Source organism: Chamaea fasciata, unplaced genomic scaffold, assembly GCF_029207755.1.
Source record: "Chamaea fasciata isolate MVZ Bird 193981 ecotype frontalis unplaced genomic scaffold, bChaFas1.0.hap1 SCAF_19, whole genome shotgun sequence".
Lineage (NCBI taxonomy): Eukaryota > Metazoa > Chordata > Aves > Passeriformes > Sylviidae > Chamaea > Chamaea fasciata.
Genome location: NW_027094104.1, coordinates 2,361,908 through 2,389,638, shown reverse-complemented (window position 1 = coordinate 2,389,638; position 27,731 = coordinate 2,361,908). Strand labels below are relative to the sequence as shown.

General features: G+C 42.6%; 2 protein-coding genes and 2 non-coding genes across 6 annotated transcripts in view; 2 read left to right on the top strand and 2 right to left on the bottom strand.

The window, feature by feature from the left end:
* Nucleotides 1-15,046, top strand: part of TEX2 (testis expressed 2) — a 44,940-nt gene extending 29,894 nt beyond the window's left edge. For all 3 annotated transcript variants that reach the window (XM_066200282.1, XM_066200283.1, XM_066200284.1), the window contains exons 6-12: nt 1,205-1,354; nt 2,741-2,840; nt 6,429-6,561; nt 10,191-10,313; nt 12,201-12,410; nt 12,634-12,754; nt 13,577-15,046. In XM_066200282.1, coding sequence (XP_066056379.1) covers nt 1,205-1,354; nt 2,741-2,840; nt 6,429-6,561; nt 10,191-10,313; nt 12,201-12,410; nt 12,634-12,754; nt 13,577-13,699 — 960 coding nt within the window. In that variant the 3' untranslated portion in view covers nt 13,700-15,046. The remainder of the gene's footprint in view (nt 1-1,204; nt 1,355-2,740; nt 2,841-6,428; nt 6,562-10,190; nt 10,314-12,200; nt 12,411-12,633; nt 12,755-13,576) is intronic.
* Nucleotides 15,047-16,432: 1,386 nt separating this feature from the next.
* On the bottom strand, nt 16,433-16,563 carry LOC136299368 (small nucleolar RNA SNORA50). Its single transcript, XR_010723490.1, has one exon. It is a non-coding gene; the product is annotated as a small nucleolar RNA SNORA50 (small nucleolar RNA).
* A 158-nt stretch (nt 16,564-16,721) lies between these two features.
* LOC136299367 (small nucleolar RNA SNORD104) lies at nt 16,722-16,784 on the bottom strand. Its single transcript, XR_010723489.1, has one exon. It is a non-coding gene; the product is annotated as a small nucleolar RNA SNORD104 (small nucleolar RNA).
* Nucleotides 16,785-18,801: 2,017 nt separating this feature from the next.
* Nucleotides 18,802-27,731, top strand: part of ERN1 (endoplasmic reticulum to nucleus signaling 1) — a 32,140-nt gene continuing 23,210 nt past the window's right edge. The window contains exon 1 of the mRNA XM_066200421.1: nt 18,802-18,882. Within this exon, the coding sequence (XP_066056518.1) occupies nt 18,802-18,882 (81 nt within the window). The remainder of the gene's footprint in view (nt 18,883-27,731) is intronic.

Here is a 27,731-nt window from a genome sequence, read left to right as displayed (position 1 = left end):
GCAATAAACATGTCTTTAATGTTAAGCATGACCAGTGTTTGTTTAAAAGCTGTAATTCATACCATGCATCTTTGTTTCCAGACATCCGTACAATACCCAGAAAAGGGAATGGGAGGCCGTGGAGTAATGTATGAATAAACACATCTTGTGTTCCCCCAGGAAAACATGTTCTAGCCCCCAACCACTCCTGAAGCTGTGATGGATTTGCTGCTGAGTCTGGCACGTGTCAGAAGTCGTTCTATAAATAGATGAGCAGTGCTGGCAGGGAACCTGCGTCACAGCAGACTCTCCTCACCCAGCCACCCTGGCAGAGCCAGGCTGCAGCCCTTGCAAGCAGTAGCTGCCAAGAGCTGATGTTCAGAGCTGCAGCATCTACCTGCCTGTCTTAGAAAGCACTGCCTTTCTCCTAGCTTCAGGAGTTCTGCCTGGAATAATGTAGGGTGGTGAATTCTTCTGTCATTGCAGGCACTTAATATGTTACGTTTCCTTCATGGAAACTTCCTGTTTTGTCGTGGTGGTGTGTGTACACACCCAAAATTATTTCAGCTGCCTTGGCTTTTGTGTGTAGTCAGTGATGCAGCATCTGAATGTTTAATATTTCCAGCTGCTTTGAGATGGTTCTCAAGGAAACCAAGACAGAATTCTCTTGGACTGTAATCAAAACCTTTAATGCAGCAGAGGGAACGGTACAGTTTCCTGAATCCTATATGCAGACACTGGAAGGAGGAGTGTGATTCCCTGTATTGTGTTTATCATCTATTTGTGGTGTTTCTCACCTGGATTTAAGGTGTAAGGTCGGGTCTTGCTTTCCAAATTTTTGATACAACAAAGGAAGAATAGAGTACCTGTTCTTCCAGAGCTGACTGGCAAGAGAAGAGTATCTGTTACTGCACATTTATAAGTCTGCACACTCTGGGTTGATCTGCTTTTTCTGCCAGAGGTTAAATTACATGCAACTTTCTCATTTCATTGCCAGAGGTCAATCTATATCTGTGTGGTCTCATTCCCTCTGCTGCATGTCAGGATGATGAGAGGCTCGTGGCAGCCCAGCTGATGCATTTGTAAAGCTGCTCCCTGTGCTGAGCATTTGGTGTTCTGAGCTGACCCGGGCTCTTAATACTGAACTTCCCATATAAATTAGGCCTTTTCTGTCCTTATTTTATAGAATTTGTAGAGCTGAATAACCTCTGTTATATGTTTTCAGTTGCCAGATGCCAATGTGGAAGCTGAAGAAGAAGAACAGGAGGCCTGGGTGAATGCTCTGCTTGGAAGAATATTTTGGGATTTTTTAGGAGAGAAGTATTGGTCTGATCTAGTGTCAAAGAAGATCCAAATGAAACTTAGCAAAATAAAGGTATCAGATCTGGAACACTTGTATTATACACTCCTTGTGGAGGAAGTGAAACACAGTCTGAGTTTTAAAATGATACAAAAAAAGATTTACTTCACACTCACATGTAAAAGACAATAAATGTGCCACAGAATGGCAGTTCAGTTTCTGATGAATCTCAGCATGTTGACTTTGCTGCTTTGTTTAAAATGAACTACAGCTGGATTAGGTATTTGTATCTGTCAAATTTTTATGTAAAAATTAATGTATTATTGTATTTACATTAGGAGTGAATAGAACTGCATATAAAGTAGGAAATGTGCTTTGAGAAATAGTAGATTGCTTTTAAGCTTGAGGACACCAGGGAACCACAACTGTAATGTGTTCCTGTTTAACTTCAGACATAAAATACCTGCAGGAGGTCAGTGGGAGCAATAGTTACGGAGAAGGCTCTGTGGGGTGACAGCACACAGCTTCCATCAGCTGCACCATCTCAGGGATGAAGGGAGGAGTGATGCTTTTGAGCAACTGCTCACTCTTCCCTTGCCTTCTATAACCCTTCTGAGCTGCAGCAGTTCATCACAGGCCTTCAGCTCCTGATGTTTGGGGAGGAGTTTCCCTGTTCCTAAAGGCAAAGGAAGTTGTTGTCTTGCTGACAAAAGCTTGGAAATTTAGCTGCCAGCACCAGCTGTGAGATAGTGCTGCCTTTGCTTTGGGAAATAACCGCTAGCCTAATTCTGCCCTGTCTGCTTCCACAATTGTGACAGCAGGGTACCCAGACATCTCACTGGTAATTTTTTAAGTGGAACAACTGGGAATGGGAACTGGATGTATCTTTGATGTGTGAAAGCAGTGTCTGTTCACAGGAGATATGTTGTCTGTCAATTAGAAATATTTAAGTGAATAGCTACCCAAATCATGATTCCCTGCCTCTCTTTTACTAAAACGATGATACTGATTTAAAAGGTAATGTTCTATGAAAGAATTTGCCACAGATAAAAGAAGCTGAGACACTGATAAAACATCAATGATAAATATACGACTGAAGTTAAAATCCAAAGAAGTCTTTGATTTTTATTCACAGTGAAATAGGATTCACACTTCATTTTTGAGCTTTTTACATACTTTGACTAAAAAGCATGCTGATGGTTTAAGGTCAGCATCTAAACTTCAGCGTAATTTTAAAAACAAGTTCAGATGCCCGATCTCTCCCTAAAAAGTTTTGAAACTGGAAACTGTGAAATTCTAGAATAGTAGGAAATTTGTGTAATTACATTTGTGTTCTTTCACTGGTGACACTTCAGCTCAGTCAATTCCTGAAGTTTAATGAGGTTTCTTCTCTCAGGAAACTGATGTTTAGTTCCATAACATGTATTTGATTTTTTTTTTTTTAATATTCTGTCCTTTTAGCTGCCCTACTTCATGAATGAGCTGACTCTGACTGAGCTTGACATGGGGATAGCAGTGCCCAAGATCCTTCAAGCCTTCAAGCCTTCTATTGATCACAGAGGTAAAATGCAAAAAACCTGCTGGTATTGCCTTTTGTATCTGTGGAGAACAAAATGTTGACCTGTTTATCTTGTGCGTGTTTTAGGTATATGGAATAAGAGCTTATTCTGAGATACTCAGGGGTCTTTATCTCAGGCTCAGTGTAAATGTAATTCTGTATATGTGGAATTGTGATCGTGTCTTTCCATAGGAAATAATTACTGAACGACACTAAAATCTGCACGCAACAGAGATGCAGACACTTACCTGATACTGTCATGGACTGCAGAGAGCAGTGCACATCTCCTTGAGACAGATCTGATTCTGGACCATAGGAGAAAATGGCTCTTGGCTCTCCAAGAGAAGCTGCCCTGTTCTGAAAACAGGGATTCAGAAAATATAATTGTAATAGCTTAGAAAGCAAGAATACAGTGTTGTTTTGGAAATGAACTTCAAAGTACAGGATCATTTTATGTCATTAATATTAAATACAGCTTTTTTTAAAAAGCTGGAAGACTTTCATACTGCTGCTTTATGAATTGGAACTGTTTGTTTTCTGTTCCTTCTGGCTTGCATATGGTCACATATTTGAGGATACTCATGTCACTTAAGTAGTCTTGCAAAAAAAGACCCCCAACTTGGAATAATGGTTTTTAGCCTCAAAAGCATTTGTTCTACACGTTGAGGAGAGCTAGATGCCATCTAAGATAAAATCAGAGCAGTTTTTAATTTTAAATTGTATCAGAGTTTCTCCAGTCAATGTAATTGGCCTAAAGGGAAACATTTCCTTGGAAGACCTGGTGTGGTGTCACCTGACCTTTGCAAGAGTACCAGATGCACGGACTGCAGGGGGAGAATAACAAACTTTAGTACTAAAAACTTCGTGCCACTCAAATCACTGGCTAAAAGCACGAGGAATAGCGGGTGCTAACCTTTCCCTCATAAAACTGAACAAAACAGACTTGGGGGAAATATTAAAATCCTCTTGGACAAACATTAGTTAATGCTGCCTGTTGTATCCAAATGCTATTGTTTGCCCTTATCTGCTTGAGACTTGCAACTCTTTGGGGAACAGCCTTATCTATAAAACACTGGGGACTTTGCTCTCAACTTTCCCAAAGAATATTTTCCACTGAGCTTTATAAACAACACGTGTTTGAAAAGAGCAAACTGTTTGGTTGTCATGAGCAACAAAATCTGTCTTTTTAAGAGAAATAAAGAGTTGAATAGATGGAATAAGCTGGAGTGCAGTTAGTATTTGGGAAACTAAAGCTTATTGCTGCTTCTTGTCTTATTCTTCCTGTGTGGGACAGCAGTGCTTAGGAAGCCCTCCAGTGTTCTCAATTAAGTGGTTGCACCATTGGTAGAAGTTTTATTTGGAGTTACAGAACAAAGGAAAACTTTTTTTAAAATCTTTACATGAGTGATGTTTGTGAAATGGTTTCATAGGGTTGTTTTTTTTTTACTCAGGCTTTCCTTTCAGGGTTCTTGTCAGCATGTTTGCCTTGATTTAAACATTTTTTGAATTCCTTTCTCTGTTCTCATAACTTCAGTTGTAACCAAGGACTGTAGTTCCAAGTCATGAGATGGGATTTAGGAACCACTGAACACTTGGCTTCAATTAATTGCTGAAACAGCAATGAGATCAATTAGTTCCTTAAGTTTCTTGTTCAGTTAAACTGTGACAAGCAAACATTTATGGTAGGATTTCTAATCTTTTTAACTTCTTCCATACTGTTGGAGTTAACATGTGAACTCTTAGGGCTTTTAAGAGCTTGCAGTGAGTAATTACTGGAATAACTTGTTCTGTTATTGCATGTAAAAGGACATAAACAAGGGGTTGACAATTGGGAATGTTTGTTTTCATAATAAGTGTATTTCTTGGTAAGTTGGCCTATGGGTAAATGATTTGATTTGTTGGGGAATGTGGGGGAATAAACCCTACAGTTTCAGGGCAGTATCCAGAATGAATGCTTCTAAGTTTTTGGGGTTTTTATGAAGTGTTTGAGGCAGTCATTTGAAGTAGCCTTTTGTGAAGCTTTAAAGCACAGTTACGAATTGTGATGTGCTTTGTTTCATCCATACTTTTTTTTTACCAATGCTCGTTACAAAGAAAATACTTTTTTTATTATATGCCTTCTCTAATTAACTAAATTAGTTAACAGACAATATTAGAAAAATATCTTGTTTCTGTTAATGCAGTCCTGCTTGGGTGACAGCATACACTGTGGCTTTTACTGTAATTCTGTCAAGGCTAGGGAACCAGAAAATGGAATAAATTGTACCATCTGCCCAATTCTTCACTCCCTCTCCCTCCCTTTTTCCCTCTGGAAAAAATGTACGAACATCTTCTGGTCAGAAGGAATTTTCCCTCTCAGTAATGGCATCCTTTGCTTAATTTGATCTCCTGCTAAAATGATATTGATGATTGAGTTCTGCTGACTCACTGATTATCCAAAAAGTCTGTTAAACTGTTCTCATGCTTTCTGTGATCTTACTGATACTTTCCTACTGTAAAGAGAAAAATCCTTATAAGCTGTGTTTGAGCTCTTGTGTTTGGTTTTTAAAATAGTGTTAGAAAAAATGTGATGGAAAGGAGTTACTTGGGTTCCTAAAGCACCAACTTGCCTTCATCCTGCTTCCAGCCTGTCACCTCGCAGGGTGCCAGTGACCAGGTCTTTGGGAGCTGCCTGTATTTCTGTTACCACGAGTGGGTGGGATTATGATAAGGATATGTTTTTGCAGAAAAGAAAACAGTAGTTCTTTAACTGATAAAGTGTGACTTTTCTAGAACAATAAAACACAAAGAGCAGTTACCATTTGTCCTGGTTTCAGTTTTTCTCACCATTAATTGCTTCTAAATAAAAAACAAAAAGTGGAAAGGGTCAGTGGATGATGTGCCTGGTACTGGTGAGGGACAGTTTTGTGCTGCTGCCATACGTGGAAATGGAAGATGTATAATCTGTGTTTAGTGGCATCTGTTTTCTAACCTCTGGATGACAAATACTTACAGCTTTGGTGCAGCGTGTCACTTCAATGGCTTGAGCTAATCTTACGGTGTTCCCAGGACAATTCTTTTGGAGATTGCAAAAAGCAAATAGTTTGCACAGACAACAGGATTTAACTTAATATTGCACATCTAGAATTGTCTAGGTAGTGACCCTGTTTATGCTGAATCATAAAGGAATGCCTGTAGCTCAGTTACTGAGGGAACCTTGTCATGGATCTTCAGTACACCAGTGGCAGAACAAGAGGCAGCAGGCTGTGATGTGAGAGGAGCAATATTGCTCTGGGATTTCAAGTTGTGCTTCACTTGGACATCGTCAGTGATGTAGAGGAGTGTCCCCATTACTGCGTGGCTTGGAGCAATGCTCTAAATAGTTTTGAAGTGAATCCCTGATGGTGTTCTGTTTCCTTTGTCTCATTTCACATCTCTTAAGCAGTTTAGGTGTGTGTAAATCACAGTACTTTTTTTAGACCATTAGCTGTACTCATTGCTCTCTCTGTGTGGCTTGGATTTATGTCTGACTTTGTTCATGAGCTTAATGTGATCAGAAGACTTGCTTTGTGATTGCGCTTCAAGTGACATCTTTTCTGTTGTTTATTTTAGGACTGTGGGTCGATTTGGAAATGTCCTACAATGGATCTTTTCTAATGACCCTGGAGACCAAGATGAACTTGACCAAACTTGGTAAAGAGCCACTTGGGGAAGCGTTTAAGGTTGGCGAGATCGGCAGGGAAGGGTAAGGGATGGCAATGGTGCTTTCATTGTGAAAAGCTGGGATTTTCCTTGTGTGTTTGCAGCTCTGGCTCTGCAGTAGATTGAAAGGAGTTTTAGGGATGTCTGGGTGAGTGGGTGTGGAGCATGGCTTTTCTGTGCAACTTTATTGTTTGGTTACGCTGTTGATGATAATTCTAATGAAAGGCTTCTGTGGTACAAATATCTTATATATATATTTCAGGTGGGTTTTAAAATGTCCTGTGACTAAAATTTAGTTTTGTCTTACGCTTGATTTGGGGTTTATCCAGATAAAACTCAAATACTGGAGATAGACAGGTGTAACAGGCCACTGTTGCATGGTACAGCTGCAGCTGGAAACCATGGAGCAGTAAACAATGTGGAAGGTAAACAGGCTCTAATTGTTATGTAAAGACTTTTTCAAAAGCTTTATTGCATTGTGGCAGTAATCACATCCCTGCTTTAGTCTCTGTTTTTCCTCATAGCCATCTTCTGTTTGCCTGCTATGCCCAAGTGAAGTGCCTTATGTAGATGAACTCATCAGCAGACACCATGCAGTAACTTACATCCTTTGTGGTTGAGCTTTTCTTCTCATTTTTGCCACGTTTGAATGTCATCCATCTGTCCATTTGTATTAACCTAGTGAGTGGCACCTATCAAATATCCATCCCTGGTTGGATCCACTCCCAGCTCTGGAGTCCATTTATTTTTGTGCTGTTTCCTCTTTGTACTTAAGAAATCTGCAGGCCCTGAGCAGTAGGTGGTCTCTGATTTAATGTACAACCACTGCCTACAAATCAAGCAAATAGTCTCTAGATCTGGCCATTTGTTTAGCTGTGAACAAAACAATATGGTCTTTCACGATTAAGATACTAGATGCTTTGTTATACTCATGTTGTAGCTCTGACCATTTATTCTGAGATATCTTGAAGTAATACTTAGATCGGCACTATATTTCAGTGCAGTCATGACAAGAAAATAAATGTGAAGAAAACTAATGGCTGAATGATCTCATACACTGGTAGAAATTCAGAGGATTTAAAATCGACCTAGATTCTTGTTGTCACTGCTTGAAATAAGTATTTCTGAATTTACATCACTATAACTGGTAGGTGTGAATTTTTCAAAATCCCTTTAATCCTGCCTGCCCAAAAAATGGGGGATAGAGGAAGAAACATCTACACAAATCGAATTCTTGCTTTTCTTCCCCACCCCATCAGGATTTTCTTTGTGTATTTTCATATCTGTTCAGTGCAGAAGCAGCCTCAGAAATAATTAGTGAACACTCTGATTCATATATAAAAATCAGGTTGCTGCTGGCTGAGCAATAGGCCCCCAGCAAGGCAGATTTAAGTGCCTGTAGCCAAGCAACCAATTACTTGAAGGTATCAGCATTAACTGCATTGCTCCCTGCACAGGGCTGGGATGTTTCAAAGCTCAGGGCCAGGTAGCTGCTTTACATAAAGAGCAGTCTAATGTTTTCTAGTTTGGATGAGGGTTTTTTAGTTGCTTGTTTGGTTTTTTTTTCTCTCCTTAAACAAAATAGGATATTAAATAAATTAAGGACTGAAACGTATAGAACAGTTTGATTCTCATCTATGCCTACCAATGTGTCAGTTAATTTTAATTCTGCTGGCTTTTTAAATTATCAGTTGACAATTGCTGTGACAAATCAAATTACTCTGCATGTGTTTGCATCCATGGTCACGTTGTCAGTAAGCGATGCATGTTGGTAGCTGAGCTCATTTCTGGCCCTTAGAAGCTCAGAACAAACAATCTCTTGAGATGCAATAACCACAAAGTGGTGTGAGAAAGGCACCTACTCATCCAGAGAGAGGGGACTGGGCGGAAAGCAGCTCTGGGGTTTAACTGTCTCTGGCTGTTGTCAGCGTAAAGCAAGACAAATGGGTCACTGTTGCACTTGCTGTTTGAAATAGAAGTGAAGTGTGCTGAGACAGTCTGGTAATGCTGTCTTGCGTGCCCTCTCAGGAAAAGGCTGCTCTCAGAAAGGGCAGGAAACTATTTGATTGCCAATTTTGTAGAAGTAATGCATCATAGATTCTGCTAAACAGGAGATGAGGCAAAAAGCAGGCAGGTTAACCCAAAGTTACTGCAGCGTCATAACCCATCAGTCCTCTTGGCTTTGTTGAACCACATAAAAACAAACTGACAAATGGCAATTCATAAAATATTGTGCAATCTTTACAGGAACAATACAGTAGCTCCAAAGTGATTTTTTTTCTGCCAATGTTTGTGTCACATAAATGGTCCATTGTATACAGAGCTCTCCTGAAATCTCACTCAAGCTTATTTATTGTTGCTTTGTTTAATGCGAGGAAATCCTGTGGTCTGAGCCACTTGGTGCTTGTGGGGCTCTTCAGAGGACCCCTTCAACTAGGAAATAAAACACCTTCTTGTAAGAAGGTGACAGCTTTGACAGACCTCAGAATGCCCCGAGCACGCTTTGAGCTGGATGCTACAACGTGCACAGGAAAGAGAAGTGAGGTCACAGCCTGGTGGAAAACATGTAGCTGGAATCTGACCTGAAAACGTGAATTTGTGTGAGGAGCAGCTCCGGCATTGCTATTTGGGCCAGTGACAGGCACCACCCACCACCCCCACATCCTCAGGGAGGTGGCTCAGTTTGGTTCGCTCCTTCACTCCTCTGCAGGTACAGAATACTGCTCTGGATAGGAAGAGGTTTGCAATTCTGATTCCGCGGCCTGGGTAGGAAATGCTTCAGTGTGGACAGGTCCTGGGATTGCTGCTCCAGTGGGGAAGGAGTCTTGTGCACTGTGAACTGCACCTCTACTGTCCCTTCACTGTAGGACTTCATGCAGCAGCCACCAGTTTGTTCTGTGTGTACAGAATAACAGGCAGTGGCCTCAGTCCCTGCCCTGTGTGGGGTTATTAATGCTTCAGATACATTTCCAAGAACACACACACAAAAAGAAAGAAGACACAGCTATAAAGTGTATTCTGAACATGCTGTAGAGTATTATATTCCTGGGTATAGTCCCCTAGGGCTAAAGCCATATGCTTTTGAAGCCTGTGTTGTGTAACTGTTTCAAGCTTTTGCATTCAGTAGAGATCTGTTAATTCTGAGGTGTCTCCACTGAATCCTTCTCGCATTTAAATCCGTTTAAAAGATTTGAAGTTTTTCTTGTGGTTGTGTATGTAAAATCTTCCACAGGAATTAGTCACTACTACGTGGTATTTTGTACCCGAAGGGCAACGTTTGTTTATTTCTTCACTTCTTTCCCCCACAACATTCAAACAACATGATTTGTCCAACCCTAATTCTGCTCAACTCGTGGAAAACCATGAGCAGCAACAGAGATGCTTCCAACTGTATTTAGAATAATCTCCACATTTGATTTGAATATGTAGAATAGCCACCCCCGTGCCAGCCTCACTCATGAAGGATTATGTTCCACTAGGGAAAACAGATTTCTCTTTTGAAAGCTGGTTCTGCCAGACTGGCTTCAGAGAGGTTTTGGTTTTGTTCTTTCAGATAGTATTTATAAAAGAGGGGAGGGGACAGTTCAGAAACCTGTAATGTCAGCCAAAGCTGTACAGGATGAATAGCTATTTGAGGACATTACATTTGACCTGGAAATCGCATTGTTTCAGTTTCAGGCCAAGGGCATACTGTCTTGCAGACAGCGATGAGGAATCCTCCAGCGCCGGCTCTTCGGAGGAAGATGATGCTCCTGAGCTGGCAGGAGAGAAGCAGGTGACCCCAGGAGCAGAAGGGTGAGCTGTTTGTTAATGCTTCCCTCCCCACACCTGATACCCGGTGCCAGTCCTGTGATGCTCTTTGTCCCCCAAAGGGCAGAGTGTGTCCAAGCAATGAAGCAAGCCCTTTTGAGTGGCCCTTTTCCAGGGCGGAGGGCAGCAGTGGAGCCCTGGTCACCCCAGCCCCGCAGGGACTGCTCCCAGCTGCCCTGGCCACCTCCCAGTCCCTTCTCCTCTGAATTGCTGGGAGGCCAGAGAAGCTCTGGGGACCTTCCCCGGTGTGTCCCACCTGGTAGCAGCGCCAAGAACAGGATTTTGGGTGAAAACTTGAAACCTTCTCTCTGCAGTATTACCCCTACCCTGATCCTGCCTATCCCTTATTTCCAGGGTTCCATTTTCTTTAAGCAAACAACTGTTATTCAAGCCTGTTTTTCTTGCTCAGTTCTGTGTTGTGTTTTTTTTTTTTTTTGCCTTGAGGACTTCATGTGTCTGGGCTGTGCAATACTGCCCTCTGATGCATGGATTTCAGAGAAAATTTCCCAACATCAGTGATGCCACATCATTTCTTGTTTTGGCTGCGGCTCTGATTTTTTGCTTTCTGCATCTGATTGCAATTATGCCATGCAATGAGAAAGCTGAATGTCTGAGCCCAGAATGTCTGAGACAGTCACAGTGTTTTTTATGTCTGAACATATCTGAGTGATTTTTACAGTGACTATGCCAGAAGACTCATGACTTATTCAAAATGTTCCAGAGAATTTTAGTATTTTACTCCTGAACACTTTTGAAAATTGTGTGAAGAGTTGTTTGAATTACTGCAATTGATGGATTTCATATCTTCTTGAAATTCATGGATCATATAAAGAATTTTTTATCAAGAGGACAAAGAGGGAGAATGAAGAATCTTAATGTAAAATACTGAAAAAAAAATTTCTTACACCTGTTAAAAATCTGAATTACTACCACTATAGAATCTGATGGGAGAATAACTTTTTTTCTGGGTAAAGATACAGCTAGTATAAAATCCCAAAGTCGAAATTTATTTTTATATCAGCTGAAGAGTTTTTTGTGGTATGTTGTGTGAAGGACAAAACTGTAAAAGTTTGTGTAAGAATAGTTTTATTTTTTCCCTGGGTAGGAAAATGTCATTTCCTTAGGAAGGTTATCTCTGCTACGTAACAGCAAGAGCCGCAATTAGACATGATAGAGTGTGTGGAAAATACCAAATGTGCTATTTTTGGAGTGTGTATTTCCAACATGAGATAGGGGTAGGAAAATACATATTCAGCCCTTAAAGCATCTGTTTCAAAAGCCAGGAATGCTGTCTGACACAATTGCCAGGAAAAGCCCACTTTCTGCAGACATAGTTAACCATTCCTGGAATATCATTCCACCCACTGCCAAAACTCTTTTCCTTTTCTTTTTCAGCATCCTTATACTTGTAAGTGCTGCACTAGCTTAAAATTAAAACGTTTTTGTTCAGCACACACAGTTAAATAATTAGACACGATGGTTGGGCCTTCTATGCTGGTGATTTGTGCACATCTTGGTGCATCAGTGTCTTGACAATTTCAATTTTTTTGGAATAGTAGTCGACAAGTAGTCACTTCTCATGCCAGCTTGCTGGCATAAATGATCTAAGTGTATTTGCAGTTTTAGAAATTGCTGTGTTTCCAGTGCCATCTGGGAAGGAGTGTTCAGGCTGAACAGAGTTTCTGCCAGACACCTGTAGCTGCCAGAATACAGCTGCTGGGTGCAGGCCCTAGGATGTACTGCTTGGCCACGGACCTGTTCAGAATTTTTATATCAAAAACTTCAATGATTTAAATAGAACATCCATGTCTTTCTTAGCAAATAGGTTTAAGAAAACGATTTTGATGTCCTTTTCCTGTTCTCTGTCTGAAGGTATGTTGGAGGACATCGGACAAGTAAAATCATGAGAATTGTGGATAAAATTACGAAGTCAAAATACTTTCAGAAAGCAACAGAGACTGAGTTTATTAAGAAGAAAATTGAAGAGGTCTCCAATACTCCATTGCTGCTAACAGTTGAAGTACAGGAGTGCAGAGGAACACTAGTGATTAACATTCCACCTCCACCCACTGACAGAATATGGTAAGAGGAGCTCGGAGCAGAGCTGGGCGATGTTTCAGGTGTGCTACGCAAGGGATTGCAGCTAAGAAAATAAGTAAAGCCTGGTTCCAGTGGGTTCTGGGCAAGGTGCAGTACACGTTAATTGTAACTGAGGTAGGAACTGTTATTAAGTGAAAATTGTTACGGGTTTCAGTATTTATTTGTTGGGGTGTCTGTAATAAATCCCGCTGTGTTCTCTCCCAAGGTACGGCTTCCGAAGGCCTCCCTACCTGGAGTTAAAAGCGCGGCCAAAACTTGGTGAGAGGGAAGTGACTCTGGTTCATGTAACAGATTGGATAGCAAGGAAACTGGAACAGGAGTTCCAGGTGTGTTGCCTTTACATTCTCCTTTCATTGATGATAGTTTTGGTCAATTAAAGGGGTGGGGTGTTTAATTTTCACATGTCCCATTTCATTTATAACTAGTCATGTCCTCCACTGCTCCCGGCCAGTGGGAAGGATGTTGAGAGCTCAGCTGAAACTGACTGCTAGGATGGTCTCAAGACTCAGGTGTAGACCTGGGTGGAAATCTGCTTTAGAGATGAAAATTACATTTCTTTGAAATTGGTAGCATGGTAAAATTCGTAGCACTCAAATAAGAACATGATCTGATATGTTCTTAGATGACAGGGGGCCAAACTGTTGCCTAAAATTAAGAACAGACAAGGCACTATTTCTTCCTACTACTTCCTTTAAAGTAATTTTTTAAAAATCACATTGACCATAGTGCAAAAAGGAAGAAAGCCCCCTTCAAATAAATGTAGGATTGGAAGAGTGTCCAGCTTGATTCTGGACCCCAACCTATACAGTCAACCAGAAATCAAAACCAGTTATTTTTACTAAAATTGCATTTTGAAAGTGTATGGATGGGTAAAAGCTGAGAAAGCAATTAGGAAAAGTTGGTGATGTTTCCTGTAGTGTCATTTTAATTGAATGAAACATGCAGAGATGTTCATATTTCTGAGTTTCATTTACAGCTGTAACACAACAAAATGGTTTCGGTTAATGGGCACTGCACTGACTCAAACAATGCTAAGCTTGAGAACCTTTTCTCTGTAAATGTGTTGCATTTTTTAAACTAAAATTGGAAAACTAAGTTTACAAGTGACAAATGTAATGTAACTTCATTTCATTGCATCTTTTCCCTAGAAAATCTTTGTCATGCCAAACATGGATGATGTCTATATTCCTTTAATGCACTCAGCCATGGATCCCCGCTCCTCCACGTGCCCTCCTCAAGATCTGAGCACGGAGGCCTCTGATCAACCATGACATGTGAAGACTTGCAGTTTACAGTATTATAAAAGTCACTCTCATGGTTTTATAAACTGTGCTGTAGTTCTCATCCTTAACTTGTGCCACTTTTCCCCCCTCCCGAGGACTGCCTATCCCCCTTCCTGTGTGCTTACTTGCCTGGTAATTGTTCCCGTGTACTTCAGCCACATGAAGTTCCATTCCATTAAGCTGTTGATTTATTTTTGTACTGGCTGCCATCAGGATTTTAACTGGGAGGCTGAGGTGACCTGTTCTTTGTGGGGAGGGAGGAGGAACTCAAATGTAACAGATCAAGGAGCTTGTTGATGCACCTTTTGTTCAGCTTGTTTTCATGCTATGTTAATGTGCATTAAAGCACTGCAAAGTTGTTTGGCAGCAAAGGAACTGCGTGCCAAATGGAAAAAAATCCTAAATAAGGAATGAATTTATAAAACTGGAAGAATATTTTTCTTTCTCAGGCAGTTGGAGGTGTAAAATGAACTGTTTTATGTTCTTTCACTTCTGCAGTCAATAGCTTGTGTCAAGCAATCAAAATAATGAAATGCTTTCAGGATAAAAGAATGTAAATTGGATGTATAGGTAATATTGTGATTCAATGTGCTGTATACACATTACTTTTTTCATACAGAACTTGTGCTTTTTTTTGGGGGGGAAGCAATTAGCCATAAAACACACAACTATCAGCGAAGGTGGGACTGTCAGATTTTTATAAATGAGGAAAAAAAGTTGGTAAAGCCATGAGACCAAACCATAGCAAGCCGCCTTATAGTGAGGTACAATCGCCTTGGTTCCTGATTAATTCTGAATGTTTATAGAGACATTAGCACACACACCAAGTGTCAACACTGCACATCTCCAGGAGTAGTGACCTAACTGTGCATAGAGCCTCTTGCTGTGCTGAAACACCGAGTTCTTTCTGACAGGAATTAGTTGCTGTGGGTCTTTTCCATTGCACTGTGTTTACACCCAAAGCACGGGCCCGGATCCTCAGTCACAGCCCCTGGTGCTTGTGGAAGCAGCTGTGGCTGACAGATTTTGACCCCCATGCATTGGTTTCTTGGACTTTGTGGCGTAGGAGTTCAAGCATTGCAGTTGTTTGAGCTGATCATGATTAAAGACTCTTTCTGCTAATTAGTGGCCAAAACTAAAGGGGAAGGGGAAGCTGCCTTTTCTTTGTCAGGTGTAATGAATCAAGGCTAAATGTATGCAGTAAATTCTAGGTTTGAACACTACATATCCACTCCTTAACACGTAATGTTTTTCTGATACTCAAGTGTTGCCAACTGTTCATGGATGTCAGAAAATGTTTTAGTTTACAAAGAAGGTGAGTTTTGGCTCGCCTTTTATAACATGATTCTTTTTTTTAAGTAATTTTTTAAGAAATTTTTTGTACGTTTGTGTTGTCACATTTGATGTAAATCAAAATTTCCATGTATAACTTGATGATTTACCATCTCTAAATGAAACTATTATATTGAAAGTTTTTTAAACAGCACCTTGCCTGAAACAAAAGAAAACTAGCATTTAATATATTTAAAATTAATTCTATATTTGAACACCTATTTTGGTTACCTTTAATTGAAATATTAGTAGTTATATTTGTTACCTGAACTCCTCCTTGACCATTCCAGGCTGTGTAGATTCTGGGGTTTGCTGATTCTGTAGGCATTATTTGCCTTTCATGAAGTCTGCATGTCTTGTACGCAGGTCTTTTATATGAGTTAATTTCTATGTGCAATAACTTAAGTCAAAGGACTAGATGCACTAATGTGTGAACAGATTTAGACTTATTACACAAGATAGTCATATTGCACTTCATAAACTGTGGGTAACTACAATCTGCTTGCTTTGTTTTATTAAATAAATTTATCCCATGTCAAACAATTCAGTAGATTTTATTTCTACAGCATTTAACCACTTACCGAGTGCAAGTTGTTTTAAAAACTTCATTAGAAAAGCATCCTAATGTGAGCATGCCCTGTGCTTTTGCAGTCTTTTAAATACATCCACTCGGGTGGTTGCGGTTTGAGAATTTCAGGGTTAACCAGTGCTGAGCTATAGAAGGAAAAGCTAATTTAATTTTACTGTCATGAAACTAAGGTTCACCACAGCAGATATATTCATATGAGGAATACGCTTCAAGAACACGTTTGCACACCTGGTAAAACTGTGGAAGGATTACCAGCGGTTACAGAACAGAGCAGACACGCAGCCACTTCTGCAATCTTTAAGAGCCTTTGGGAGTTTAATTATCCCTTACAGTGTGCCTACACTCTGCCCTATTTCTGTATGCCTAGTCCTGTGTGGTTACAGCTCTTTTGTACTGACAGAAAATGCTTTACTGCCCGGTATTACCATGTCTGAAGAAAGAGTGGCCCTTTAGAAAGCTGCAGTTTAATCACGCCAGTCATATGCTGATTTTGTTTTGTACCACGTGTATAGATGACTCCCAGCCCTGGATGCGTTTCTCCTGCCTCCAAGCCGGTTCACTCAGCTGCTCTACTCCTTTAACAGCTAGACAGAAATCCCAAGACTTTCTGTTCCTTTTCACAACCGAACCCTGAAGTACTAAAGGAAAACCAATGCGGTCGCCTCGGCTGGGTTCAGTGGCGCTGAACGGCGACCAGTGACCCGGCTCCGCCCTGCAGCCGAGAACGGGCCCCCCTTGCAGGAAGGGCAGGATCCGCGACACCCCGCGCGTCCCCGCGAGGGTGGCACACACTCGCCAACAAATGTCACTTGCTTTTAAAAGCGCCGCCCGGGTGGGGCCGAGCAGCGCCAGTTATGAACAAGACTTCGCTGTAGCACCGCTGCTTGGCCGGCGGCGCCAGGCGGGCACCGCCGGGTCAAAGGCAGTGCGGACACGCGCGGAAGAACCAGGCGGACACGTTCTGGGTGACACAGCTTTATTTACCGCCGCCGCCGGTCGCCTCACGGGCCCTGCAAAACACCGAGAGGGAAGGGGAGGTTATTGACGCGGTACACCCCGGCCGCCCCGCGGGGTGGACGCAGCCGGGGCGCTCAGCAGTAGTTTTGCTTCATGCATGTCAGCAGTCTAACACGTGTCAAGAGACATCACCGCGGCCCGGCCTCTCCACCCGCCCGCCCGGCTCACTGCGCTCCCGCAGCGCCGCTCACCTCGTCGGCCACGCCAAAAGAAGGACCCAGAATCCCCCGCGCTGTCTTTTATAGCGGGGCTAGCCCCGCCCCCTTCGTCTCGCCCAATAGAATTGGAATCCGGGGGCACGTGCTGATCTGGGCGCCATTGCGCGCGGGGGTGGGCGGCGCCGCGTGAGGCGGGGCGGCGCACGGAGGCCAGGCTGAGGGCCTGAGGGGGCTCGCTGGGTTTGTGTCGCTCCTCCCTGTGCGAGGCAGCTTTTGCCTTTTCAGGGACACTAGTACTTTTCTCTTTCTAGTTTGCTCTAGTGCTTTGTTGCTGTGAAGAAACAGGGCTCAATATTAAAAATATAGAAGCTCAGGCCCCGGTCAGATCTGCCCCGGCAGAGCGCGTGCTGAGGTGGTTCCTCAGCAGAGGGGAGCTACTGGCAGCTGAGGGTGCTCACCAACACTCGGTTCCCCTCCTACCTCAGCCGGTTTTCGTTTTTGTTTGTTTGTTGTTTTTTTTTTTTCCCATCTCCTGTGAGGCCGTGGGAGACACGCGTGTGAAATAACTCCAGTTTGGATCTGGCACACTACAGCATATATCCAACAATTGATAAATTCCTCCTGTAATGTAGCAGGGTGCTGCTGCCACGGCATACACGGTGTCTTTAGGCGTTTGCTTGTTCTCACATGGCACAAATTCTTGAAAGTCGAGGCCACCATGAAGAAATGCATCAGAGAACTGGATTCACAGTGTGGTTTGTAGTTCCAGCATATTTTTATGTATTCAGACTCGCAGGTGGTTTGGACAAGGCTCTGAGGCACGGGGTAGGATTGTTGGGCTGCAGGAGTTGAACTCGATGATCCTCGGCCCCTTCCAGGTCAGGGTATTCTGTGGTTCTGGGTGGTTATTACATCTCCTACCCACCATCAAAGGCACGCTCACTGTGGGAGCTGCTGTGTGCATACAGCATGCCCAGAACTCCGTGTGCCCTGCAGCTCCATTAGTGATACCGCTGTTAAAAAGCAAACAACGTGTACAAGGACAAAGTGGCTTTGCTATACAAATAGGGGCCAAACACAGTGCCTTTGCCAGGCACTCGAAAGTTACTATCTTCTGTTTAAAGCTTATTCCATTTGGTTCGATATTTTTGTGTTTATTTTTATCTGTTCAGAGAAGCCTGGATCTGTTGTTTGGTTCAAAGGGGCACGTTGGGGCTTTTTAAAAGCATTTATTTTTTTAGCATTAGTGCCTTGCAAGGCACAGGGTTAACAGTTTGTCAAAGGCAGGAGCTATGCTGAATACATTTAGCATGATCTGTTCTGAAAGTACAAAATCAGCAGGAAAACAAGAATCAGAGTCGTCAAGGTTGGAGGAGACCTTTAAGATCATCAAGTCCAACTGTCCACCCAGCACTACCACTGTAACCACAAGCCATTAAATATCACTCAGTGCCAGATCCAGACGCCTCAAACACCTCCAGCTATGGTGACTCCACCACCCCCTTGGGCAGCCCCTTCCATCGCCTGACCACCCAATTATTCCGGGCAGGCTGGTGCCGGGGGAGGGAGGCGACCGAGCGGTGCTGCCTGAATTTAGGTATTATTTTTATAAAAACAAAGCGGCAGTAGCCAGCTGCCACCGCACGCTGCCGTTCCCCACGGGGCTGCCAGCCGAGTCCCGGAGCGAGCGGTCGGGGCTCACACGAACGGGGAGGCTCCGGCAGCGGCCACGGAGCATCGCTGGCTGGGCCCCCGGCCGCTCCCCGAGCGCGGTCCCCGAGCGCGGTCCCGGAGCGCGGTGCCCGAGCGCGGTCCCCGAGCGCGGTCCCCGAGCGCGGTGCCCGAGCGCGGTGCCCGAGCGGCCCGTCCGCCCGCGGGTGACGTGCGTGTCCCGGCCGGGCGGTGCCTGCGCCCGCCCCGCCCGCCGCGGGGAGCGCCGGCCGCGCCGCTCCGGAGGCAGCGCCGTGCGGGGGGTGCGGCCCCGCCGTGCAGCCATGGAGCCGCTCCGCCGCCTCCTCCTCTGCCTGGCCGCGCTGCTGCTGCTGCTGCTGCTGCCGCTCCCGCCCAGGCTCGCGGTAAGCCCGGGCCCGCTGGGCCGGGGAAGGGCAGGGCCGGCCGGGGCACGGGGAGGGCCGCGGGAGGGGTGCTGGGGTTGGGGGGGGCTCCCGCGGGGTTAGCGCAGGTTTGCCGGGGGTGTCCGCAGCCCGGCGGTGTCCGCGGAGCCCACGCACCTGCGGGTCCGCTGTCGCCAGTGCCCTGTGCCTCTGTGCGCGCAGGCCAGGAGGGGCTGCAGCCCCGCAGGCTGACCCAGCACAACAGCCCTGTACCTGCAGCTGTGCCCCACCTGGCGTGTGTCCTGGACGTGTATATCTTACCCTCGCAGTATAAAAATACAGCTGATTTCCCACGAGGCAGCTGTAAAAAGTAGCACGGAGAAACTTTTTGCAACAGTAGTACAAAGAAACTTTTGTAAACTGAAACTATATAGATGGGTCGGGAACCAGTGATTGGTGCTAGAAGGTCTGCTCTGTCCCTTAATAAGTGAGAGGGTTTGTTTTTTTTTTCCTGGAAAAAACCCCACACGTTGTATATGTATTGATAACCAAATACATGTGACTGGCTACATACCCTCTGTGCTGTCATGGCTTTTTGATCATTCTGTGTCCAGAGCAAATGCAGCAAGATGCGTTAATGTGCATGTGCTTGGTCGGGATCCAAACCCACAGTTTTAAATTCAAAGGTGAAAGACAAAGTGCACGAGTCACTGCCCTACAAAACCTCTTAAGAAATAACCAGGTTGGTTACAAGGTATTGCAATAGGTGGAGCAATAAAAGTGCATGGAATAGGGAAACTGGTGCAAGGCAGATGGAATGCTGAGCAGATTATTTTTACAGAGGTAATAATTTTAAACAGTGTACTTTACAGCGGGTGCTGTCTGCTGTGTGTGTACTGAGATGGATTACTAACTACAAAAATTCACTTCTGAAAGATGTGCCTGTTAGCAGGTTCTCCGGATCAGGAGACAGTGAAAAGGACATCTGGCATTCATTGTTTCCATTATAGTCAGGTGTAGCACAAGAAGGCTTTAGGTTATGTTCTTTGATGGATTGTTCATTGTTACCTGAAAAAGCTGCTGTAATATATGGGGTTCTAGTTCAGGCTAAGCAAAGCTGAAGGCTTTGTTTTTCACCTGGGATATAATAGCTCCACTCCCCTTCTTTAGAAGTAAACACATTAGTAGTTAAGCTGGTAACATACCTAGTCTTGTTACTTCATTAGGAAGCTGGAAAAAAATAAATTCAGGCTGTCAAAAAAATTACTTTACAATCTTTATTGTTGAGTGCTAATGTGTTTGTCTGAGACTGGACTGTTAGGCTGAACTGAGGTCTTTTCGTGGTCCTCACCCTCAGGACTGGGTTTCACATTTTGCAAGAAAAATACTGATTTGCAACTCACCGAGTTTTAAAAACAGTCCTGAGTAGGAACATTGAGAAATATTTTTAAATCAACAGATTATTACTAAATTTTATATAATTTTACTTGCATAATCACAAAAAATTGGACTCATGCCCTGGTAGAATTTGGCCCATTTTTTTCTCTAGATTTTCCTCTTGCCTTGGTTTCCCTGGCCTGCCATCTCACCTCAGGATGAGTGACTGAGTTCTCCATTTCTGTTTCTGATCTTGGCTCTTACCCTGGTCTTTTTGCTCTGCCAGCTGTAGATCCTCACCATTACTTCCAAGTTGAATTTTACTCTGTACTTCAGTCACTTTTCAGAACTAGTTTTCATTTCTGTGAACTTAGTCCCAGTCATCCCACCTGTGAATAACCCATTTAACTGTGGAGGCTTATTTAAAACTGTTCATGTCACTTGAATAATAAACTCCCATGGGAAAGGCTGGCATACAGTTTTGGTGTTGAGGTAACTTGTAAACACGAGGTCGCCTAAAGATTGTGCAGATTGTTTTTTCTGTAGATTTCTTCTGAGAGTAGTGGTGGTGATCTGCTGTTTGTAACTTCTTTGGCTGATAAACTGTGCTCTTGGTTACCTGATATCTCACCTCTAATCGTGTTTTTTTAGTTTGTATAATTTCGTACCAGGTCTTCCTTTCCTGACTGTTCTTTACAGACAGGAAAATGCTGTTTCTTGCTGTTTGGGTGACACAGTTTACAAACTGTCCTCCGATGGATGGGAGCGCATTAAGAAGGGCGACATCTCAGAGCAATGAGAAATGCAGTAGGGCTGTCAGTAAATTACAGGTGCCATCAGTATTACACAGTAATGATTTCCAGCTCTCTTTAGAGTGAAAAATCCCTTGATTTTATGAGCCCTGGGATGTTGCAAACTGTGCTTGTTTCTCTTTAAACGTGGAGTCAGTGCAACTGAAAAATACAACCTCCCTGGGATTAAAGCGGGATTTGGAAGATGGGTCTGCCCCCTCCTGCAGCCCGTGGGATGGGTGTCAGTGCTGGCTTACACTGTATGGGTGGAACCTGACATGGAAAAACCCCGGCCTCAGCCAGGTGTTGTTTCTTCTGGTGTGTTCTTTATCTCAGCGTGAGGTGTTTGGCCAGGGAGCTGATAAGTGTGAAAAGCCATGTGAGACAGCAGAAGGCTTATAGAGGACATATTCAAGCACTGAGTTAATTAATACATGTTTTGTTTGAGTTGCAGATCTCCTTGGTTGCTCAAAAAATAGTATAATAGGGTTTAGAGGTTTCTTTGGTGGGGGAGGGAAATGTAAATTTGTCTTGCATACCTAAATGGTTATGTGGACAACTGTCCTGGGGTATCATAAATCCGTGTGTTTATAACTCTGCTGTCGTTTGGGTAGTTGGTGTTCTTGTGGCTGTTGATTCTTTGGGTTTTACACAGAGAATCACATGTGAAAGCTCAGCTGGAAGCTCCTGGTGGAGAGACCGGTCCAAGGTGAGTCCAAGCAGGGAGCAGGGGGAGTGAACCTCCCGTACTGCTCAGTTTTGCCATTGCAGGATGGATAGGTGTATGAATGACAACTCACTGAACTGGGTTACAGCAGGATGGGAAATGGCCAGCAAAGACATGTTAGAATTCCGGTTAAGATTAAAAGATCTGTAGATTCGATTTCTCTTTCTAAAGAAGATAAAACATATTTTTTGTCAACTCTCTTTCATAGCTTAACTTCATTATTAGTTATACTGGAAAGCTCCCTCTACTAGTTGACTGAATTTTACAAAGGCTTTCTTCATGGCCTGGTTTTATCATGCACAGGGAGTTTTAGCCCGTAGCCTGGCACTGTAATGAGATAGCTGTCAAAACCAGGGTAATGATTCATAGGCTGTCTGTGATGAATATGCCAAGTGCTTGCAGTGTGTCCTAATGCCTAAAAATATTTTGCTTTGCTTATTGGTTTACCAGCTGTGGTTCCAGTAGCATAAATTATGATGTAGGCCTTTTGTTATTGTGAGGATAGTGTCTGGTGCTGTCAATGCTGAAGCTGGTTTTAAATAGTTTTTGAGTACAATGCAAATGTGTGGCCTGGTGTCGATGAGGCTAGGTATGGAATGAGGAATATAGGGTTGTTTTTTTTTTCCTTGAGTGGTAATTTGTATCTTGTCAACATTTTGGTTTGGTAAGCCAGGCATTATCAAAGAAATTAGAGGGCTGTTATAGGTAGCAAACCCTCCATCCTTTATCCTCCATCAGCCCAACACATTAATTTTGGTGCATATGCATTCCTACTTCAGACTCAGAAAAGAGAAAATTATTTCCTTGCTGAGACGTGATTTGTTTACTCGTGAGCACACAATTATTTCTATGAAATCAGTAACAGTTCTTGAAATCAGCAAGTACTGTCACCCATCCGGGGTCACTGGGAGGTGTTTTCCTGTTCTTTATTCAGACTTTGAGAACCTCTTGTGTTATCACCCCCACTGTAAAACATATTTCTGGGTTGCAGAGCTGTAACCTCAAGGAACTCAGTGGCTTGGTTTTCTATCTGCTTTTTCCACTGACTTCAGGAGGACTCGTGCCTACATGGTGACCTTCAAAAATGGTGGTTTGAAGCAGATGAACTAATAGACAAAATTATTGCTGTGGGGATCTGTTTTCTTCTAACACAATAAAACAAACAAAAGCATTGCTTTGCTAACCTTTAGAAAAATTTGAGCTGTTGGGGTGAAGGAAGATTTTATCGCCGTTGACACTGAGCTGCACCACACACACACCAGAACTCGTTCGGCAGCTTTCACTGACCTTCGCTTGCCTGCCGGCTCCTTCACAGTTGTTTTGAGTCATTTTGTTACTTGGATTTCTAAAACATTTCATCTAAAGATATGGTAGATCTACACTGAGATTCTTATGGCAGACTTAACTAGTATACAGAAAGTTAATTTCTTTTTCTATTAGATAGTATATTTCTATTCTAGCTTGAAAATGCTGTTTTCTGCTTAGTCACAAGTTTTAGGCTGTTATGGATTATTAGCAGTCAGCTTTAAAACTTATGTCAAATTTGAATCCAATGAGAGCTTGAAAATTTGTCTTTTGAATTAAATTATTACAATTAATTCTAAAGCAGTCCCCAAGCAATTTCAAAGTATTGTAAATCGTTAACCTTATATTGCTGTTGGTGTGGAAGATTGTTATAAGTACAGACTGTCAAGGCAGTAGAAGCTCTTACTGAATTCCAAAGAGGGTATATGTTAAAATAGAAGTTGCAGTTTCAGATTAAATGAAAGAAGAACCAAACCAGGTTTTCCTTCTGTCTCATTTTCTTTGTTCACTAAATTAAGTTCTTTTTGCTTAATTGCTTCATGTCCTGACATATTTTTCTTGGAGTCAGTTGTTGAATCTTCCAAGAAATAAAATAGCAATATGAAAATAAAAGTCTCAAGAATTTGGATTGCATCACAACAGTTGGGACCTCACCCCTGCAGGGAGGGAGGACAGGATCTGTGTTACCAGTTGCTATAGAGTCTGTCTCAGGACTGAGATTATGATGTCTTTTTGTGGTGGAGGAAGCTCTTTCATACTTCACAGAAAAATAAAAACAAGTGTGTCTTGTTAGTTGTTAGGGCTTTTTTATATATATAATTTTTGTAGCTTTTCATTGCAGTGCTAATCCCAGGCTTTAATTAATCCGTTAATCAATTAATTACTAAGCTTTGTGGTCAAAATAAAATCAATTCAGTATTTGCAACTTTGATACTTCAGTCTCTAGCCACTGATAAAAGTCATGAATAAAACAAAGTATTTTTAATTTCTCGGTCTGGATGAAACACAAGTAATAATTTAAATAATCTGTTCAATTTTTGTATCTATTGCTCGATGCAATTTGAAAGAATAAAACCTTGTTTCCGTACTGTTATACTAACTCCCCAGTCTTCTCCAAGTGACTTCCATAGATATTGAACAAAAGAAATGAGCATTATTGCATAGCAAAATCTACAGAGTCATTGGGGGCTTTTTAAATTTGGGTCAAACGCTTCACCAGGGTCAGTGTGCTACTGAGCTGGGTAATGTCAACTGCATGATGTCATGTGCTTTGAAAATTAGGAATGAATGGAAGCTTTTTAATAATGGCACTTTTCTGTATTTCGTCAGTGTTCAAATACAAATTTAGAAGTAAGGGAAGAACTAATGAAATCTGTCCTATATTCAGTCTTTCCCCCAAAGGAGATGCTATCTTCAACACACAGGGTTGCAGTGACCACATCAATGTGACTTTGATGGTTGAACATAAGAAAGCCCTTCAGAAGCAGTGAAACTTGAACACAGTCTTGGGAGGAGGTTAGGGAAGACACGAGAGAAGCTGTGTGTTTCACAGGGGAACGATGCTTGTGACAGGATCTCCTTGTCACAGGAGTCCCAGTGCCTCCGTGTGGTTTCACTCAGTGGAACTCCCGGGGCAGGGAGCGGAACTGGGCCCGGAGCAGGTGGGTTCCCTGCCTGCAGAGAGCTCATGGCTCAGGCAGGGTGCTGTTCCCGTGGTGCCTGTGACTGCCACGAGTCCTTCCCATCCCGGGGAAGTTCACATCTCCCTGATTACCAAGTCAGGCACCGTGGGATGGCAGCTGGAAGTGGTGCTTTTCCTCTCCCACACCAAGGGCCCTTCACTGAAAAGCTTAGAAACAGCTGTTGTGACTTCATGGTCTTGATTGTACCTGGGAACTTTCTGAGAACTATCTAGAACTGTCTAAGCAACAGTCAGGTGTTCATTTGGTTTTCCACTGAAACTTGCATGAATGCTGCTTCAGCTACGATTTTCTTTCTCTGTTGTTCAGCTTGAGACTGGAGGGAAGTACAGAAATGTTTTCCAGCTCTGAGTGCAGTGTGCAGAGGAACCCTTTGCACGTTTGTGCTTTCTGTCCGGTCCCAAATCCTAGGAACCTGCTGAAATGCCAATAATGTGGAAGACAACACTGGTTACTGATGTTTTGATCAGAATTTCAGAGCTCACATTTAATTCCTTAATTTCTGTATCCTTGATGCCACAATAAATAGATATTCAAGTGTTAAGCCTACAGTCTACAACAAGTACTATTCCATACACTGTGTATTCCTGATATGTGATACCCAACCATACTCATGGTGGTTATTTAACAGGCAAATGTTTAGTGAAAATGTTACATGCATTTCTTTCGTAATCAGAAAACAGGAAGAGGACATGGTTTATGAATAATACACTGATTCTGTAAGATAAGATAAAAGATAGGATTTGTACAGAGGACGAGTTAGAAAAACAATCTTAAGTCTGTACACACAGAAAATGTGGTGGATTTGTTGTATGTTGTATTTTATTGGCAACTAAACTCCAACACTAGTCATTACCTTCTGGGTGTCAAATTCCCACCTGCAATTTAAAGAAACTCAAATAGTTTTGATTTCCTGTCTTTAGCAGTTGTATTTTCTTGCTCAACTTACTTGGTTTCACTCTAGGTGCAGTTTCACTGTGTTCACTAAAATAAGCCCCACAATCCGATGATTGTCAGCCCTGAAGGGTTGTAATATTAGAGTGTGGGTCGTGTCTAGCCCCTCTGGTTGCAGTGAATCTGGCTTGTTAAATGCTGATTTAAGGACTGGACTAAAGGTGATAAATCAACTACAGCATCCTAAAATGTTTGGGGAATTTGTACACAAAAAGACCCAAAGGACAAAATTTTCATGAATTCCTTTGATACAGTGGCTGCAATAGTTTAACAAAAGTAATAATACAAATGACTGAGTTCTCATAACTTTAGAACAGAGCCCCTCTTTGCTCTTACACCCAGTCAGGTTGTTAGGCTTGAAAGGTGCTGTGAATTCAGATCTGATCAGTCACATTTTGAGCTGCATTTTTATAGGGCAATGTGAGAGGAACTGTTACGCGCATCCCTGTTTGAACAAACACTGCAAAGTTTAATTCCAGATGTAAATGTTTTAAGTGCAGATGGTTGTGCAGCCTGCATAATTTAACAGTGTCAGGTAATGAATATTGTATTTATGTGTTAAGATACTTCTTCCATTTTTTCTGGCCTCCCAGCAATTATATCTGATCTATGGTTTGTCTACTGCTGACTTGTACTTTCATTTTTTCTGCACTGTGTGTTTTACCATTGTCTGCTCCAGCTGATTATGGCTGGCAAGAGGCATGGACAATATTTATAAGTGCAACCTGAGTGTTGGCTAGTTAGTACTGTGTTATATTATCCTTTTAGCTCTGTGCTTTGCCTGAAAGTATAAGGCTTTCTTTGGATTGCACTAAAATGTTAGTTGTTCAAAGAAAGCTATTCCTGGTATTTTAATTTGGCAATTAAGTGTTTTGCTTTGCAGTAATTCTAACATGACCAGTAATTGGTTTGTACCATATAAGTCATGGAAGACATTATTAATTATGTAAAATGAATGCATTTTCATTTAGTGTGGTAGGTTAAGAACTATATTTAACTGTGAAACTTTGAAATGTGGCAGGTGTCACGCAGATGAGCAACGCAGATACAGCCTGCAAATGAAAAGCTACTTGAGCGAAAACTTGAGCTCTGGGAAGTGGACCTGGGTCAGTCTTAGGATTTCTGGGATCATCTTTAGGCAGGAAGAGAAGAGCAGGCACTAACATGCTTATTCTGCTTTTTGTGATGGAACACCTTGGACTTAGCCTCCCACAATAACTACATAGTTCTGAGTCCTCCATGGGTGTGTGATGCCTTTTTAATAAAATTCCTTGTTCTGCAGTGGCCAGGCTCAAAAGCTGCTTGGGCTGGAGGAAGGACAGTGGCACCAAACTGCTCCCCAGGGGCAGAATGAATTGGAATGAGACATGGAGGTTTGAACCCTGCAGCCAGCTGCTGTCTTAGACGTGTCTGTGGATGTGCTCATACTTATGGGTCATATTCATAAACAGTGTTATTTACTGTGTACTGCAGAGAGACAGGATGGGGAGACACGAGGTATAAAAACACAATTAAGAGGTTTAGCAGTATGGATCTTCTCCAGCCTTTAAGCTGCATCTATCCCAGATGTTTTGTCCTTGCTCAGAGGCAGCTGACAATGCTTGCAGTTCCATCTGTCACAGCTAGAGTAAAATAATGGTCACTGTTCAGTTGTATCTATCCAGCTTCCACCCTGCCAATGTCTTCATTTCTAGGGGACTGAACCTGGCAGAGGATGTTCTGTGTACCTGGGAGGAGAATGGGTTTGACATTGCCGTGTGGGTTCTCTGAGCTACTGTGAACTTCCTTACTCTTCATAACTTCATGATCTTTTTTGTCAGTCCTTTCCTAGGTCAGCGCTGTCTCTGGTCTCTCCTAACTCTAGTGCAAGAAGACTTTGATATCAGATTGAAAATGGAGGTGGAGTTAAAGCTTATCCCATTCTGTTTCTAGAGGAAATTAGCACAGTAACTAAAGTACAGTAACTTAGCACAAACTAAACCAACCCAAAAATCACTGAATTCAAAGGGGCAAGAA